This window comes from Puma concolor, chromosome E2, assembly GCF_028749965.1.
Source record: "Puma concolor isolate L17-30 chromosome E2, mPumCon1.1.hap2, whole genome shotgun sequence".
Classification (NCBI taxonomy): domain Eukaryota; kingdom Metazoa; phylum Chordata; class Mammalia; order Carnivora; family Felidae; genus Puma; species Puma concolor.
Window position 1 is genome coordinate 4,343,857 of NC_141681.1, and position 15,881 is coordinate 4,359,737.

Sequence of the window (15,881 nt, forward strand, 5' to 3'; positions counted from 1 at the left end):
CCTGTTCCCGTCCGTTCGTGCTGAAATGGGAGCAGCCTCTCGCTGGAGTTTATACCACACGCAGACGGCACAGCCTGGGCTACAGGCTGAACAATCTCGGGCAGAGCGGAGCCTGGGGGCTCGTCACCCTACGAGGAAGGCCGCCTCGTGGCCGGGTTTCGGCTGTGCCCTTCTCCCCCCGGCTGGAGACTCCTTGCCTGCCTGAGGAATCCTGGCCTGAGGTCCCCGCTTCCCTTGCAGCCCCTGCTCCTGTGCGCCCCTGCTCCCGTATCCAGGTGTCTGCATGCGCTCACCCCCGGTGCCTGCCCGCCATCCAGCTGGCAGTGCACAGCTGGACCCGGGGGCTGTGCCTGCGCGCCCGATGAGAGGTGGCAGGTGCGTAATAAACCATTAGTCACTGTCACGTTTCTGAGCAGCCTCAGCGGCCTCCCGGGGAGGGGCCTGCTCCAGGACTGCGCTCCTGGCAGGTCTCTGGCTGTGAAGCTGCCCACCCCCTTCCGGGCAGGGCTGCAGCCTGACAGGAGCAGCTGGCAGACGGGGGCCTTGGGCCCCTGCCCTGCCCCAGGCAGCCCAAGGCCCGGGTCTGGCCCTGTGTGCGCCCGCGGGGGAGGGGAGAGTCCCCAAGGGTCAAGTTTTGCCGGATATTACCCAGAACCGAGGCGGGATTGGGGTGGTGGGCAGGGCTGGGAAGCAGCCTCCAGGATGCTCCACGCTGCCTGGAAGAGGCGCGGCAGGTGACCGGGGCGCTGACACCAGCCCACGCGTGCCAGCACTCGGGGCCAGACCTGCACTGAACGCTCTTCCATCCCAGTGGATACCCACGTCTGCCCTTGTAAGCCAGCCTCCCCCGCCTCCCCCAATTAGCCTTCGTTCCCATTTCTCGGATGAGGAAGAACAGGCACGGAGCAGGAGACACTGGTCCAGGGCTCTGAGCCCCCGGGCGCCAGGGGGCGTGGCTCCCCGTAGCACCCCGCCCACCACCTGCGTGCCCCGCCCACCGCCCACGTGCCCCTCTGCCAGGGTCTGGGAATCCCTCAGAGGGCTGCGTGGCCCGTGAACCCCTCGTCTTCCGGCTGTGCCCCTTGCCCAGAGCACATCACGGAGAGAAAGGGGTGGGCACTGGGGTTGTCCTGGAGGCGGATGTCCCCACCACGCACTCCGCACATCCACCAGCCCGTCTCCTCCCGTCCTGGCCCGCTAGCAAGCGCTTTCAGCGTGGGCTCACACTGGGGGCTGGCACGGGTCTCAGGATTCAGTCCTCTCTGGGCAGTGACAGGCGGGACACATACAGGGACCCCCTCGGAGGGCTCTTGCGGACAGAAATACGGCCTCAGGACCTGCTCTTAGGACCCTCCCGGGATAAGAACGCAGGCGCCCACACACCCCTACATCCAGCCAAACGGCCTGCCTGGGATCCACTCACTGCCCCCGGCCCGGGTCCCGCAGGCCCCACAGCGCAGCCCTCCGGGCTCTACACTCACAGGCCCATCACCCAAGGAGGGACAGTCGTCAGGGAAAGGGCCGAGATGGGCGAGCAGGCGGGGTCTCCGCGGCTGGTGCGGTGGGAGCGAGATGGGCACGACGGGATCGGTGGGCAGCGTCCTCCCCCAGCCACGCGCCCTGGTTCCCCCTGGCCCAGCTGAGGCTAACTCGGGAGACACATGTGTGCCAGGCCCCGGCGCCTGCGCATCCATGATGGAAAAGCCCAGAAACCGTCCCTGCACCGCTGGCGGAGAGAGGGCGCACACGGGGTCGCGCGCAGGACGCCGGAGCAGCACAGGGCGGCGACCACACAGAGGGACCCGCGGAATCTGGGAAGGGCAGCCGGCCGAGAGGCGGCCCAAACCGCCAGGAAACCATCATCATGGTTTGGGCAAACACAGGTGTGCGCTTAGAGACGCGCCCGCGGGTGGTCCCCTGGGGGCGGGGCCCGTCCAGGCGGAGGGCGTGTCTTGGCGGGTGGGCGGTGGGTGCTGGCGCCCCATTCGGGGTGGTTTAAAGACGAACGGGTGACTACCGTGGCATCACGGATAATAAATACAACAAACAGGGGCCGTCTGTGCATATCCAGGATGAGAGAGTCAGGAAGCAAGGGATTCTGATCAAACCACCATGCGAGGAGCGTGAACGAGAAAATCCCAACGCGAGTTAAGGGAGACCGGAGCCACGCGGAGACCGCGGGGCGGAAGTCTGTGCCCGAGCTCCGTGTTGGGAGCCGCCCTCCCTGCCGGGGACGGCATGAGCCGCGCCGGCACCCGGGGACGGAAAAGAGCCCGCGTCTACCTGCGCCTGCGGGGTCTGCTCCGGCCCCGTCCAAGCCGCTCTGCTGACAGCGGGCGGGCCCCGGCTCCTGGGCTGTCCTGGGGCCTCTGGGCGTGCTCTCTGCTGGGGCGCCTGGCCGGGGCTCAGGCTCCCTGGCTGGGGGGTGGACGGCTGTCGACGCCTCCAGAGATGCAGAGGTGACCTGGAAGGACAGGAGGGGACATGGTGAGTCTTGGGCACACTTGCCCAGAGGTGCCCAGTGGGTGGGCCCCCGGACGCCACTCTTGCCCCCGCCCCCGCGATGGCCCGGCTTGGCCATCAAGGACTCAGCTGGGCAGGCTCAGGGCGGCACAGGGCCGGTCCCCAGCAAAACCAGTGGGAAGACTGCCCAGTGAACCCTGCCCGAGGCCACCGGGCTGGCCGCTGGGTACTGGGGTCGCACCGACTGGCCCCGTTGCTCCCTGAGCCACCTCAGCTCCTGCCAGGAGTTGACAATAACTACGTGCTACTTAATTATAACCGTAACAATTAACTTAGCTAACCTTCAGTCCGCTCTGCAGGGGGTCAGCCCATCCCCCACCCCTGTGTCTTCGTTCTCAAAAATTTTTTTAATTTATTTTTGAGACAGAGAGAGAGCATGAGCAGGGGAGGGGCAGAGAGAGAGGGAGACCCAGAATCCGAGGCAGGCTCCAGGCTCCGAGCTGTCGGCACAGAGACCGACACGGGGCTCGAACTCACGGACCGCGAGATTGTGACCTGAGCCGAAGTCGGACGCTCCACCGATGGAGCCCCCCAGGCGTCCCTTGTTTTCTTTTTTTTTAAGTTTATTTATTCGAGAGAGAGAAAACGCGTACGCGGGGGAGGGGCAAAGATAGAGAGAAAGAATCCCAAGCAGGCTCGGAGCTGTCAGCACAGAGCCCGATGAGGGACTCGAACTCACGAACGGTGAGATCACGACCTGAGCGGAAATCGAGAGGTGGACGCTTAACCACTGAGCCACCCAGGCGTCCTGTCTTTTTTTTTCCCTGTGGTAAAATACATCTCACATAAAATTTACCATCTTGACCATTTTTAAGTGTACTGCTCACCATGGGCAACAGTCACCTCCACCCATTTCCAGAACGTTCTCGCCCAAACAGACACTTCGTACCTGGTGTGCTCTAAGTCTCCAGACCCTCCGACACCCACCATCCCGCTGTCTGTCTCTCTGACCCTGACTATGCGGGTTGCCTCACCCTCTCCCACATCTGGGGAAACCGAGGCTCAGAGAGGGGCGCGAAGGAGCCTGAGGCCTCAGAGCCGCTAGACTCGGAGGTGGGATCGACCCAACCCACAGGACTTCAACACCTCCAACCTGGGGGAGCCAGGCCCTGCCCCGAGTGCCTGGGGGCCAGTCCCTGCCACTGGCAACCCCCCACTTCCCGCCTCTGAGCCCCAGGGCCGGTATGGCTGTCGGAAAACAACTCCTTGTTGAGCTGGTTAGGGATTAATGCCACGAAACCAAAGTGCCCTAAGAGAGATGGATGGCCCAGAATCCCCCGGGCGAGCCGGGGCCCCGCCAGCCCTCCCTGCAAGCGGCGATACGTTTACCGTTTGTTTCCGGGCATGCTTTAATTTATGGGATCCATATGGTGACACGGCCCAGACCACAGCCCCCGCAAATCCCACGGGCGTGCTGGCGGCTTAGGCTGGAGCCAGGAGGAGGCGGCACCCCAGCCCAGCACACTTCCTTCGCTGGCTCGCTCGCTCAGGGGCCGGGGGCCCATCAGCATGGCAGGGACCCCGGAGCCGCACCCGTAGCCCGTCTTGTCGGGTTTTAGCTGCTCTTACAGTCCTGTCCTCATCCTCTGGGGGAACTCTGCCAGGCGCAGGCCGCGGGGGCCACCGTTAGTCACAGGATGGCTCGTCCGGCCTGGCCAAACCGGGCCGCGTTCTTGAAAGCCCCCCGGGGTGGGCTGGCGGGCAGTGGAGGAGGGCGGTGGGGGGCCCTGGCTCTGACCCCTGCCCACGGGCTGGTGGAAGGGAAATAGGGGAGAGGTCCCCCTCCTGCTTCTCCTCCTGGAGCCTGGGGACCAGGGTCCTGCTGGGGGAAGGCAGCCCGGGGCTGCCCCTGGAGGGCAGGGGTGGGTCCCAGAAGGGGGAGCTGTGGGCAGGGGGACCCCACTTACTGAGCACCTATGTGTCATGCTTAATCCTCCCAAAAGCCCTCTCACAAACCAGGACGCAGAGGCATGAAGAGACAAAGTGACCTGGGCTCCTACCTGTAACTGGAGGCATCAGGATGTGAACCCAAGCAGTTGGGAGAAGATTCAGCTGTTACACACCAACTGGGGAACATGGCTTTTCAGCAGAGACGGACAGGCGGCAAAAGAGGCTTTGACTGGGCAAGAGGGGTGCGGACGACAAGCACTGCGGGACCTAGAAGCCCTCCTGGGGGCTGGGGAAATCCAGGCAGGCTTCCTGGAGCAGGTGGAGTTTGAACAAAGCCTTCAAAGGGAGCAGGCTTTGAAGGGGGGGGAGGGGAGGGATGAGACATTCGAACTCATCCCTGAGGGACCAGGAGAGTGACGTGTGAACAAGGTACTGGGTAGCTGAGACTGGAGGGGGATGGCAACGGTCTCGGGGCCACGGGCATCACATGGAGGGGACAGAGCTCCATCTTGCCAGGTCTGATTCTTCAAGAGGAGGCTGTGAATCTACTTTTAAGAGCCGCACTCTCATGATTATTCAGCGTTGGCAACTAGTCCAAAACGTGTTACAACACCGTGTGAACCCTCAGATGCTGCTGGTAGGATTGTAAAATGGGGCAGCTGCTTTGGAGACTGGGCCGGCAGCTCCTTCCGAGGTCACACGGAGCGTTAGCATGTGACCCAGCGGCTCTTCTCCCGGGTAGGTATCCAAGAGAACCCCACACCCACGTTCACGCAAACACTTGTACGTGGGAGCTCGTAGCAGCCCAGTGTCCCCCAGGAAAGTGAATTCTGCCAACAGCCTGCGTGAACCTGTTGGGTCTCCGGATGAGCACGCGGCCGGCCGTCGCCTCCGCTGGCAGCCCGTGAGGCCCCGAGCGCAGGACCCGGCCGCGTCGTGTTACTATAAATGTGTTGCTAAAAGCTGCTAAGACTTGTTACGCAGCAGCTGTGCATAACTAACTGATACAACATGTCAAGTTCTAGAACAGTGCCCGGCCCAGACAGAAATGTTCCTTGGCACCACGGTGTGCCAGAAGCACGAGGGGCCCGGAGGCCAGTCCCCCCTCCGGGCTAGTAAAAGGATTTCACCCCCTTTCTCCGTGCTCAGCAGCAGCTGCCCGTGACTCCTGGCGGGGCCCAGTCAGTATAACGGACGGACAAGGCTGCCGGGTGCGTGTGGTCCTGTGAATACGGATTATCTCGTGTTGGCTCACGTTAGGTGGAGGCCAAGGTTCCAGCCAGACCATCGAGCGGAGGTGAAGTCCCCTCTCCTCAGGTTTCAAAGCCGAACGGATGACAATTCTCGACTAAACAAAAGCATCTGAACCCACACGTTCACAGTGCCCTCTCTACACAGCCAAGAGTTCCAACCCCAGGGCCTGTCTCCATTTAAAGGACTATTAGGACGGGGCCTGGGGCATACCCTGTTCCCTGCCTGGGGACCCTGGAAATCAGCACTATCTCGGAGCAGTCGTGGGGGGGGGGAGGAATTGTTCTAAAAAATAATCTTATTGTGGGGCGCCCGGGTGGCTTAGTCGGTTGAACGTCCTACTTTGGCTCAGGTCATGATCTCACGATCCGTGAGTCCGAGCCCCGCATCGGGCTCTGTGCTGACAGCTCGGAGCCTGGAGCCTGCTTCAGATTCTGTCTCCTCCTCTCTCTGCCTCTCCCCTGCTCACACACTCTCTCTCAAATATAAATAAACATTAAAAAAATTTAAAAACCATCTTGCTGAGCTATTCACGTAACTACACGGTTCACCCACTTAAAGCATACAATTCAGGGGCTTCTAACACACTCAGAGTCGCACAGCCACCGCCAGAATCCTTCTCAGAACATTCTCGTCACCCCAAACGGCAGCCCGACCCGCTGACAGTCACCTGTCGTCCCTCCCCAGCCCTGGCGGCCACGGTCGCCTTTCTGTCTCCGCAGATTTGCCTGTTCTGACGTTTGCCATTCATATGCCACCCTCCGGCGTGTGGCCCCTTCGCTCAGCAACGCGTCCCGGGCTCATCCGTGTTGTAGCCTGCACGGCACGTATGTTTGAAAACCGGGGAAGTTCCAGCTTGAGGGATGAGCAGCCCAGAGGCTGGGCAGGACACCAGGATTTCTCCCTCCGGCAGCCTCTGTGGCAGAGCCCGCATCCGCCTCCCTCCCGGGGGGCCCAGCCAGACCCCCACCTCTCAGTCTCCCCGCGTGGGTGCACGCTGGGTCCCGGCCACCCTCCCCGGCTGGGAGATCTCAGCAAAGTGACCTAGCCTCGCCGGGCTTCAGTCCCGTCTCCCATAAAGTGGGCGTGATCGCGGTGAGCGTCTACTGCCCAAAGGGACAGTGGGGAGAATCGGATGCTAAAGGTACGCAGCACGTAGTAGGTGCTCAAGAAATGGCAGCTGGTCTCATGACCTGCAAACAGAAGCATCAGGAGCAAGAGGAAAAAGGGTGTGGCGGCCGGCGGACCCCACGAAGCCCGAGGGCTGTGTGCCGGGGAAGGCTTTGGTGCCTCGGAGGGCCCGCCTGGCCTCTGGGTGGTTTGGGCCGCAGCCAGGAGGGCTACCTTCCAGGGCCCCCTTGCCTGCTGCCGGCCTGGAGCCCCGACGCAATCGAGGGGTCCCTGCAGTCACTGGGGCAGGGGTCCCTCCACTTTCCACCACGACCCTGAATCTTAGTTTTCTTCCAAGTCGGCTCAGGAGGCACGCCAGGAAGCCAGGTGTGCCGGCCTCGAATGAAGCAGATGTGGGACTGAGCTGCTTAGCTGCTGCCATACGTAAGGGTGACAGGCAATCATGACTGCTCTGAGCTCAGGTGACACTTCTGGAAAATGGGCGAGTGATGCCTACCCTAGATTTACTGAGCACCTGCTATACGCCAGGGGCCCACCAAGCGCCTGACGTCCACAGCCCATTGAATCCTTCCAACAGCCCTACCTTAACTCCCACCTTGTAGAGGAGGCAACTGAGGCACAGAGAGGTCAAGACAGTTGCCCCAGGTCCCCCAGCTGGTCACAATGACAGCTGAGAATCAGGCCAGCGCTGTGGCCTCTGTCCAGCACCTAGACCCACCAGCGCCTGGCACACAGTTGCCTCCCACTGAATACGAGCAGGGCCTGGTTCCCAGACTCACGGCCACAGCAGACACACAGCAAGGCCGGACCGCGGTCTCCAGCACGCAAGTTTGTGCTGCGGGAAAACGGGAGTGGGTTTGCTGATGGGCTGTGACCGATCTGTCACGGGAGCGAGGCTGGGAGAAGGAGACAGGGTGTGGGGCTGCAGGAGAGGAGGAGACGCCAGGGTCCCGATGGCGCAAAAGAACACGGCCTGCCCTCTGCCCCAAGGAAAAATCGGGCGAAGGCAGGAAGCCGAGCTCGGGAGGAAAGTCACCTCCCTCCCAAACAGGGATGGCCGGAGGTGAGCCTTGGCTGGGAGGCTGGGTGGGCCTGGCTAAGGGGCGCCTGCTGAGCCGGCCGGAGACCTCTGCCTGTTGGGGGACACGGGGGTCACAGGCCTGCCCGGGAGGGAAGTGACGGGGACACGGCCCGGCCCTGCCGTGGGGGCGCCCTTCCCCCTTCCCACCCACAAAGATACTGTGCTCTGTCTGGTGGGATTCCCTGTTCTGCACCGCGAGCTGGCGCATCAGAGGCCCAAACACGGAATTTGACGCCCCTTAATTCCCTGTAACAGCCCCGTAACGGCAAGCAGAGAACTCCAAACACGGCAGTAAAGGGAACGATAAGGCTCTGGGTCAGGGGGAGACTGGGCCGCTGAAGGCAGAGGCCCCGATAAGCAGACAACTAAAGGGTTATTAAATGTGCGGCGCAGACCGGGCGTAATTGGAAAGTTATTAGATGTGGAATACACACAGCACCCAGTAAATGAGTAATCAGGGACTAATTAAGCTCACGCGACACAGCAGATCGTGCTGGAGAGGCTGGTGGCTGCCGCATCTGTGACAGCAATTAGGGGCGCTCGGCTGCAGCACCGGGGCGGTGGGGGGTGGGGTGGGGAGGGTCGCCGGCTCGGCCGGGGGTCTCGATTCTGACTCTCCTCCCCACCTGAGCCCTCCCAGGTGCTCCCACCTCTCAGGGGCTGGAAGGAGGGGGCGAGGCACCAGGCTCGTCCAGCCTGGAGGACAAGAGAAGTCCAAGCGGACACGTGATCCCGGACTCAGAAAAATGAAAGCCAGGTTCTGTCCCCGGCTTCGAGTCTAGCCAGGTGACAGCTTGCCACAAGCACGTAAGGGGACAGAGGGTCACGACTCCCCACCCGGACGATCTGCGAAGCGTGCACAGAACCACTCCCCGGAGCTGCGCCTTCAGGTGGGGGAGTATGACTAACCTGCGGTACAGAGGGGGAAACTGAGGCTCAGAGGACGGGAGGCAGACGGAGGTCGCCCAGCCTGCTCAGCTTCCTCACCCGTAAAAGGGGGGTGCGGAGACCCACACCCACAGCCTGAGCGGTCACAAGGACTCAGCCTAGCACAGCCTGACGCACAGGAAGCCCGGGAGACGAGGGACCCCCAACTCCACCTGCTGCGAAGAGAAAGTCTCCGGATCAAGGCCTGGGGCTGCTGGGGCCGAAGAACCTCCCGGTTCAGATAAAGCGGGGCTTTCTTGCCAAGCCGGGAACGCGGTGTCTCCGAAGGGCCGGGGTGGAAAGCTCGTGCGGCACGACCGCAAAGTGCGAGGCTCGCCTGCCTATCGGCTCTGGTGGCAGCTGCGCACCCACAGCACCTCCAGGGGCCAGGCCTCTTGCTAATCTTGCAGGTGTCGGCCCATTAAACCTTAGACTTCCCCGGGTCGGGGTGGGGGGTGGGGGTGGGGGTGGGGACGGGAGCAACTGTTAGGCTCCGTTATACAGATGAAGAGACCAAGGCCCAGAGAGGGTAACTTGCATTGGCCACATTTTGTGGGATGGGCAGGTGGCGTGAGATGTCTCGGAGAGCCTTACTGGAAAGCCAGAGTCTGCCGCTAATGCACCAGGAGCCTCGGGAGACACATCTGGGTGGGGCAGGTGTGGCCAGGAAGGCTGGGGTCACAGGGAGGCTGGTAAGATATCTGGACCGCAGGCGGGCCAGTGGGAACTGGCCAGAGGCAGGCAGGCCCAGCTTCTGCTGCTCTCGTGGCCAGAGGGAACATTCTAGAAGGCATGTCCCTGGCTCCCTCCCTCAAGGAAGGCCTCTGAGGCAGCGATTCCCTCTCATGGCCTGGGACAGGGCAGAAAGCTGCATGGAGGAGTCTCCTGTTTCCAGAGGCAAGAGCGCTCCCTAATGCCTTGCAGGCAACAGAGTGCTGTCGGTGACCCAGTCCAGCCCAGGCAAGAGCCCCCGGGGACATGGAGCCCCTGAGTCCTTGGCATCAACCTGGAGGGCCACCTGCTGGAGGCTGGCACGGGGAGCTGGACTGACACCCCGGTTCTCCCGGGGTCCCCTTATCCCACCCTTGCCGAGGCCCACTTCCCAGGGAGACAGCCTCCCATCAGTCTCTGGGCGTACAGCCCGGCCCACTCCATCCCCAGCCATGGCTTGGTCTGAGTGATCTTCCCAAAACATCACTCACCCTGCTGACGTAAAACCCTTTACCAAAGTTCTGACTCTCCACGTGGCATCCAAGAGACATGTGATTAGGCCCAGCCTAGCTTTCCATCCACCCCATCCACCTATCCAACAAACCATGCACCCACCCACCTGTCTATCTGTCCATCCATCCATCCATCCATCCATCCGTCTGGCCATCCATCCATCCATCTGTCTAACAAACATATAAAAAGCACCTAATGCCTGCATCCATCTGTCTGGCTATCTGTCCATCCAACCATCCATCCATCTAACAAACATATATTAAGCACCTAATGCCTGCACTGTGCCTGGGATACAGCAGCAAACAAAACAGTTAAATTTCCTGTTGGAGAGGTTGGAGTGACAGGCATATTCATGTGTCAGTTTGTAGAAAGTGCCAGGAAGGCAAATAGAAGAGGCTAGGTAGGGGGGTGGGTGAGTAAAGTTAGAGTTCTCCATAGGCCGGCCCCAGTGACAGGGGCCATTTATGCAGAGACCTGAAGGAAACAAGGAAGCTAGCCGTGGAGATAAGTATGTGGGGGAAGGGTGTGGCAGGTAGACGGAACAGTCAATGTGACGGCGCTGAGGTGGGAGCATGTCTGAAAAAGCCAGACAGTATTTTTGGCTTTAAGGACCATTATAGTCTCTGTTGAACCTACTCAACTTTGGCATCGTAGCGCTAAAGCAGCCTTAGACCACACGACAATAAGAGTGTGTGGCTGTTTTAATAAAACTTTATTTGTGGACACGGAAATTTGAATTTCGGGTAATTTTCACATCATGAAATTTTTTTCCTTTGATTTTTTTTTTTTTGCAACTTTAAAAACGTAAAATGCACGTTTAGTTCACGGGTTGTACCTAAACAGGCTGCCTGATGGATGTGGCCCGCGGGTTGCACTTTGCGGATCTCTGTTCTAGAAGCAGCAAGGAGGCTGCGCGGCCGCAGGCGGTGGGGAACGGGGTGTACCGTCTGCCGCTATTCCCAAAAGGCGGGGGAAGAGGGGTCTGTGGGAGGAGGGGAGCTGAGCCTTGACGGGGGCAGAGGAAAGGCTAGGAGAAGTAGGAACGGTGGGGCCACGGCTGGTTATCTAGTTTGACGTGTCCTGAAGGCACCTGTCACCCACACGAGTACCGCTGGACTCATTACCCTCCGTTCCCTCCTCCAGGCGTCCTGCAGGGGCTGAGGGCAGCTGCAGAAACCATCCTGCCTGGTTCACATCCCAGCTCGGCCGCCTAAGAGCTGTGTGCCTGCAGGCAAGTGACTCTACTTTTCTGGGCTTTGGCCTCCCCATCTGTACATGGTGCTGGCTCCCCAGGGGCAGGGCCGAGGTTCGCTTCAGGGTTCGGGGCAGAAGCCACCGTCAATGCCCACGAGGCCTCCTCCCACCCCGCCAATGGCCCGTGCCTCCCTCTTGCTTGAAATGTCTCCCCCCACATCCTCTGCCTCCTCCTCAGCCAAGGGTGTGCCCGCTTCCGTGGTCTGTGTCCCCAGCTCCCCTCCCCAGGAGGAGTTGGCCGCCCCCCCCCGCCCTCCTCCCGTATTGCCACACACCTGCCCAGACTGTTACCCTCCCCCCAGGCGGCACTCGGTAACCCCAGGCCCTGCCACGATGTCCCCAACACGGCGGATGGAGGAGACATCTGAGTCATGGAAGGGACGACATGGACGCGTAAGGTCACGGTTCCAGGCATAGGGAACATCCCATGCAAAGGCCCTGAGGCAGGAGTGTGCCCAGTGTGTTTGAGGGACAGCAAGGGGGCCTGTGGGGCCAGAGATCAAGGGAAGCAAAGGGGTGACATTTCAGGGGCCTCCTGGGTCCCGTAAAAGGCTGTGGCTGTCGTTTGGAGGGACCCCAGAGAGATGTGACCCAGCTTTTGTTTTTGTTTTAATCTTAATGTTTTCTGTTGAGACGCTTACAGATTCACATGTGATTGCAAGAAATCATACGGAGACCTGGCGTCCCCTTTCCTGCTATTCCCCCAGGAGGACACCTTACAAAATCGTGGCCCCACATCACAGGCCATCGCAGGATGCCGCCCCAGCCTGGCCTGTGCGTGTGTGCATGTGTGCATGTGTGTGCGTGCACTCTGTCCCACGTGGCGTCACCGCTGGCCCCTGCCTTCACCGCCGCGGTGCAGACACAGGTAGCTGGGCCACAGGCGCGCTCTGTGACACTCTCCCACCGTGTCCTCCTGCGGCCATCACTTCCGGCATGTTGTGTGAACGTAGCCACACAGGGGCCACACCACACGATCCCTGGAGCCTCGCCACGGCGCTGGGCACAAGGGCGGGTCCTTCCTCTTTATTCCACCTGACTCAGGTGATGGAAGGCCTGTTCCTGCAGGTGCGGCCGCTCCCCCTGTCCCCACACCAGGCTCACGGCCCATCAGAGCCCCATGCCTGCCCCTCCTGTGTTCAGAGTGGGTGCCTGGTTTAATTGCCACGCCTCATCCGGGGCTCGCAAACATCCCTCTGTCCGTGCACGGATGGCCCCGGTGCCCCCGTTTACCAGGCACCGTGCTCCCCACGCACCTGCCCTCTGGCCTCACCTCCTTTCTTGCCCCGAGCTAGGGAGGTCAGGGGGTTCATGAGCGGTAACCTTTATGGTATGCTCCCTTCTCCAAAGTGGATCAGAGACGTTTAGCAACCTGTCGAACGCCACACAGCCAGAAAGATGGGCAGACGTCCACCCTGGTGAACCTAAATTACCGCAAAGACAGATTGGGGGGGGGGGTGCCTGCCCTGGGCTCCGTAGGGAGCCCCGCACCTCCACCAGAGGGGCCCTGCCCGCTGCAGGTGAACATGACATAATTACTGTGGAAGGAACTGGGCCGTCTCACCCAGGGCAGTCAGTTTATCAAGCGCTGACAGTGCATTAGCTAAGTGATCACTAGACTGTTAATTTTTTTTTTTCCCCAGCCCTTGCCAGGGGTATTATAGTGAAAAACGACAGCTTAACCGCGGGGAAATTCTTCAGGGTGACAAAAATAAAAATAGCTCTAATTGAAGTTGATAGAAATTATACCCTTTAAAAACACACGTCGGGGGGTGCACTGGCTGTAATGTAAATTAACGTCGGGGCAGGGTTGCTGTCACAGGATCGTGGAAACATGGTGACAGCCACAGCAAACAGCCTCCCGGGACGTCGCATCTGCTCGGTGGCAGCTCGGCCCGGCCCCGCCCACCGTGTCAGGACGGGGGCTGGAGGCGGGGCCGACAGGCACGCGGGCGCGCGCAGGGCCTCGCTCGCTCACCTGCCCCCTGCGCTCGCTCGCAGTCTGCCGGGGCCCTGCTGACTCTCCCCCGGACGCGTGTCCCTGGTGTCCCGCAGCCCCCAGGGAGAGGCCATCCGAGCGGGGGGCCCAGCCACCACGGCGAGGCCCTGCTTCCTGAAGCCGGTGCCGGCTTGAAACGCACACGTTACAACATGTTAATCACGGGGTCCCAGGAAACGTACAAGGATCCGCACGATCCGGTACACGGCGGCGGATCGTCTCTCCGTAGCGGGAAAGGTTTCCACTGAGCGTGCGGGAGAAGAATAACCGTAATGGCAATAAAATAATAATAAACACGGGGATAGCATCTGCTCTGCGCTCCGCACCGTTTTTTAAGTACTTTCCACGTATTTTAATTCACTTAAGCCCTCGCAACAACCCGTGAGGTAGACCCTGTCATCATCATGTTCATTTTTCAGACGCCGAACGGAGTCTGGAGGCCCAGAGAGGCTGCGAACCCGGCCTGGAGGGATAACGGGGAGGGCGGAGCGGGGAGCAGGGGCTAATCGGCCTCCAGGACCCCCCGCCCGGCCCTGCCCGGCGCCCCTCAGCCCTACACCTGGAGAGCAGGCTGAGTCCGAATGCAGAGCACGCCCCGTGGACAGCGGCCTCGGGAGCTGGCCCTGCGCGCCCGCTAATTTTCAGGTAGCTTGTACACTCTAGTTCGGCTTTGGCTTCGGCCTCACCTGCTGAGACTGGGAGGTTCCCTAAGCTTCCCAAAGCCCCCAGCGTGCGCTCCAAGCGGTGCCGGGTATGCATGGGGGCGGGGGGGAGCGTCCGAGAACAAAACGGCCCCAGTCGTTAGCTGTAGACAATTTTTCTGCCCCTGCCCTGTGCCAGGCACGGTTCTCGGCGCTGAGGGTTCAGCAGCGAGACAGACGGGGTGAGTTCCGGGAAGGCCCACGCTAGCACGGCCCCTCATTCCGGGTCCGCGGGCACACGAGAAACCCCTCGAAAATGCAACTCCGAACACGGTCTTGCGTAAGGACGCAACCTGAGAATCGAAGAATCTGGCCGGCAAAGGACTTTCAAGTCCCTTCCTTCAAAAGGAAGAATAAAGGGAAAGATGGGAAGGAACCCTCGTTTTCTCTCTCCCTCACCACCCACAGGTGCACACACCCAGGGTCCAGGGACAGACATCCGAGGATGGAAGGGGCCTCGAGGGGGCGGCGATTTTCGGGGCTGTTCGCTGCTGCCTTCCCCGGAAAGATTGAAGGGAAGCAAGGGGCCGGAGTCCTGGCTGACTGAGGCGGGAGGGCGCATAAAGGAGGGAAACAAGCAGGGGGCCTCCAGGGACGGCCGGATGTGGAGACACGCCACGCGGGGCCGGGCAGTCTGCACGCCGCTTGCTCAGAGGAGCCACGGGCGGCCCCGTGTGCCCCTCCTCCAGAGGACAGAGATGCCCTACGAAGGGAACGACAGGCCTGCTAGCTTGGCTTCGACGCCCGGGTAGACTCGAGGACAAATCGTCAGGGGGAGAATTGGCTGCAGTCACAGCAAACAGCACGGGAATTACTACGTGACAAGGGCCCGGCTCCGGGGGAGGGGGAAATGACGCCAGAGGCAGCTAAATCCCTTGGGTGCCAAAGTGGCCCTCCAGGAGAGGGGAGCGGGTGCACGGGGGCCTCGTGGTCCCTCATGGTAGCCACTCTGCTCGTGACAGCCCCCTGGGCCGGGCCCGGGCCACCTGCGCAGCCTTGACCTCACTCAAACACCTGCCCGACCGCTAAAACCTGTGATGCTCGCGGGGTGAGCTGCTGTGGGCCCCACCTCCCACAGGCCGAGCTCTGCACAACTGCCTCACTGGTCCTCAAGCGACAGCAGCCGGAATACTCAGCCTCCTTCTACGAAGCTCACCCTGCTTCAGGAACTGACTCCTTCACTAGGGGCTGTGTGGCCACGGGGAAGTTACTAAACCTCTCTGGGCACCACTCTGCCATCTGTAAAATGGTCATAATGACCGTAGCCACTTCTCAGGGGGGGGAAAAATGGCCTCAGACACACATGCTTAGAACACTGTGTTCTAAGGACCCGCCCAATAAGGCCTAGATGATTTTACGTCTCCTTACAGCCACGCTTTAAGACAATCGTTCGACATCATCTGATTTCACACAGCAAGCGCTGTTCAAGTGCTTTACGAATCTTAACTTGCTCGCCCCTCCTAACACGCCCATGAGGTAGCTTCTGCTATTATGTACCCATTTTGCGGATGAGAGGGCTGAGGCACGGAGGGGCTAAGTCAGCTGCCCCGAATCACACCCAGATGTTGACATGCTGTCATCCGTGGTCTGTATTGTTCCCCTCCGCATGAAACTGTCCCTCAAAACGGCCCGGAAAGCCCAGGGGGCCCTGGGGTACCCCTCATCATGCAAAGGAGGTTGACCGACTTAATACAAATGGCTGCTTTGAGCGAAGACAGGTGCAGAGGGAGGTGTGAGCTCTGGAGACTAAGAGGGGTAAACACCTGTTGTTTGGCGACTGGGAAGCAGGACACAGTGAGGGTAAAGCGGGCAGGGGGAGGGAGGGCCGGTGGGCTCTTTCTCAGTCCCTGCCTGGTGAGCGGGGTGGGGGGCGTGAGGGGACAGCCTGGAAGCAGGAAGC

The 15,881-nt window shown here is 60.9% G+C and overlaps 1 protein-coding gene across 6 annotated transcripts in view; it reads right to left on the reverse strand.

The window, feature by feature from the left end:
- The window catches only part of GSE1 (Gse1 coiled-coil protein), a 389,746-nt gene that overhangs the window by 244,321 nt on the left and 129,544 nt on the right, over nt 1–15,881 (reverse strand). For all 6 annotated transcript variants that reach the window (XM_086688770.1, XM_086688769.1, XM_086688768.1 and 3 more), the window contains exon 2: nt 2,284–2,464. In XM_086688770.1, coding sequence (XP_086544896.1) covers nt 2,284–2,464 — 181 coding nt within the window. The remainder of the gene's footprint in view (nt 1–2,283; nt 2,465–15,881) is intronic.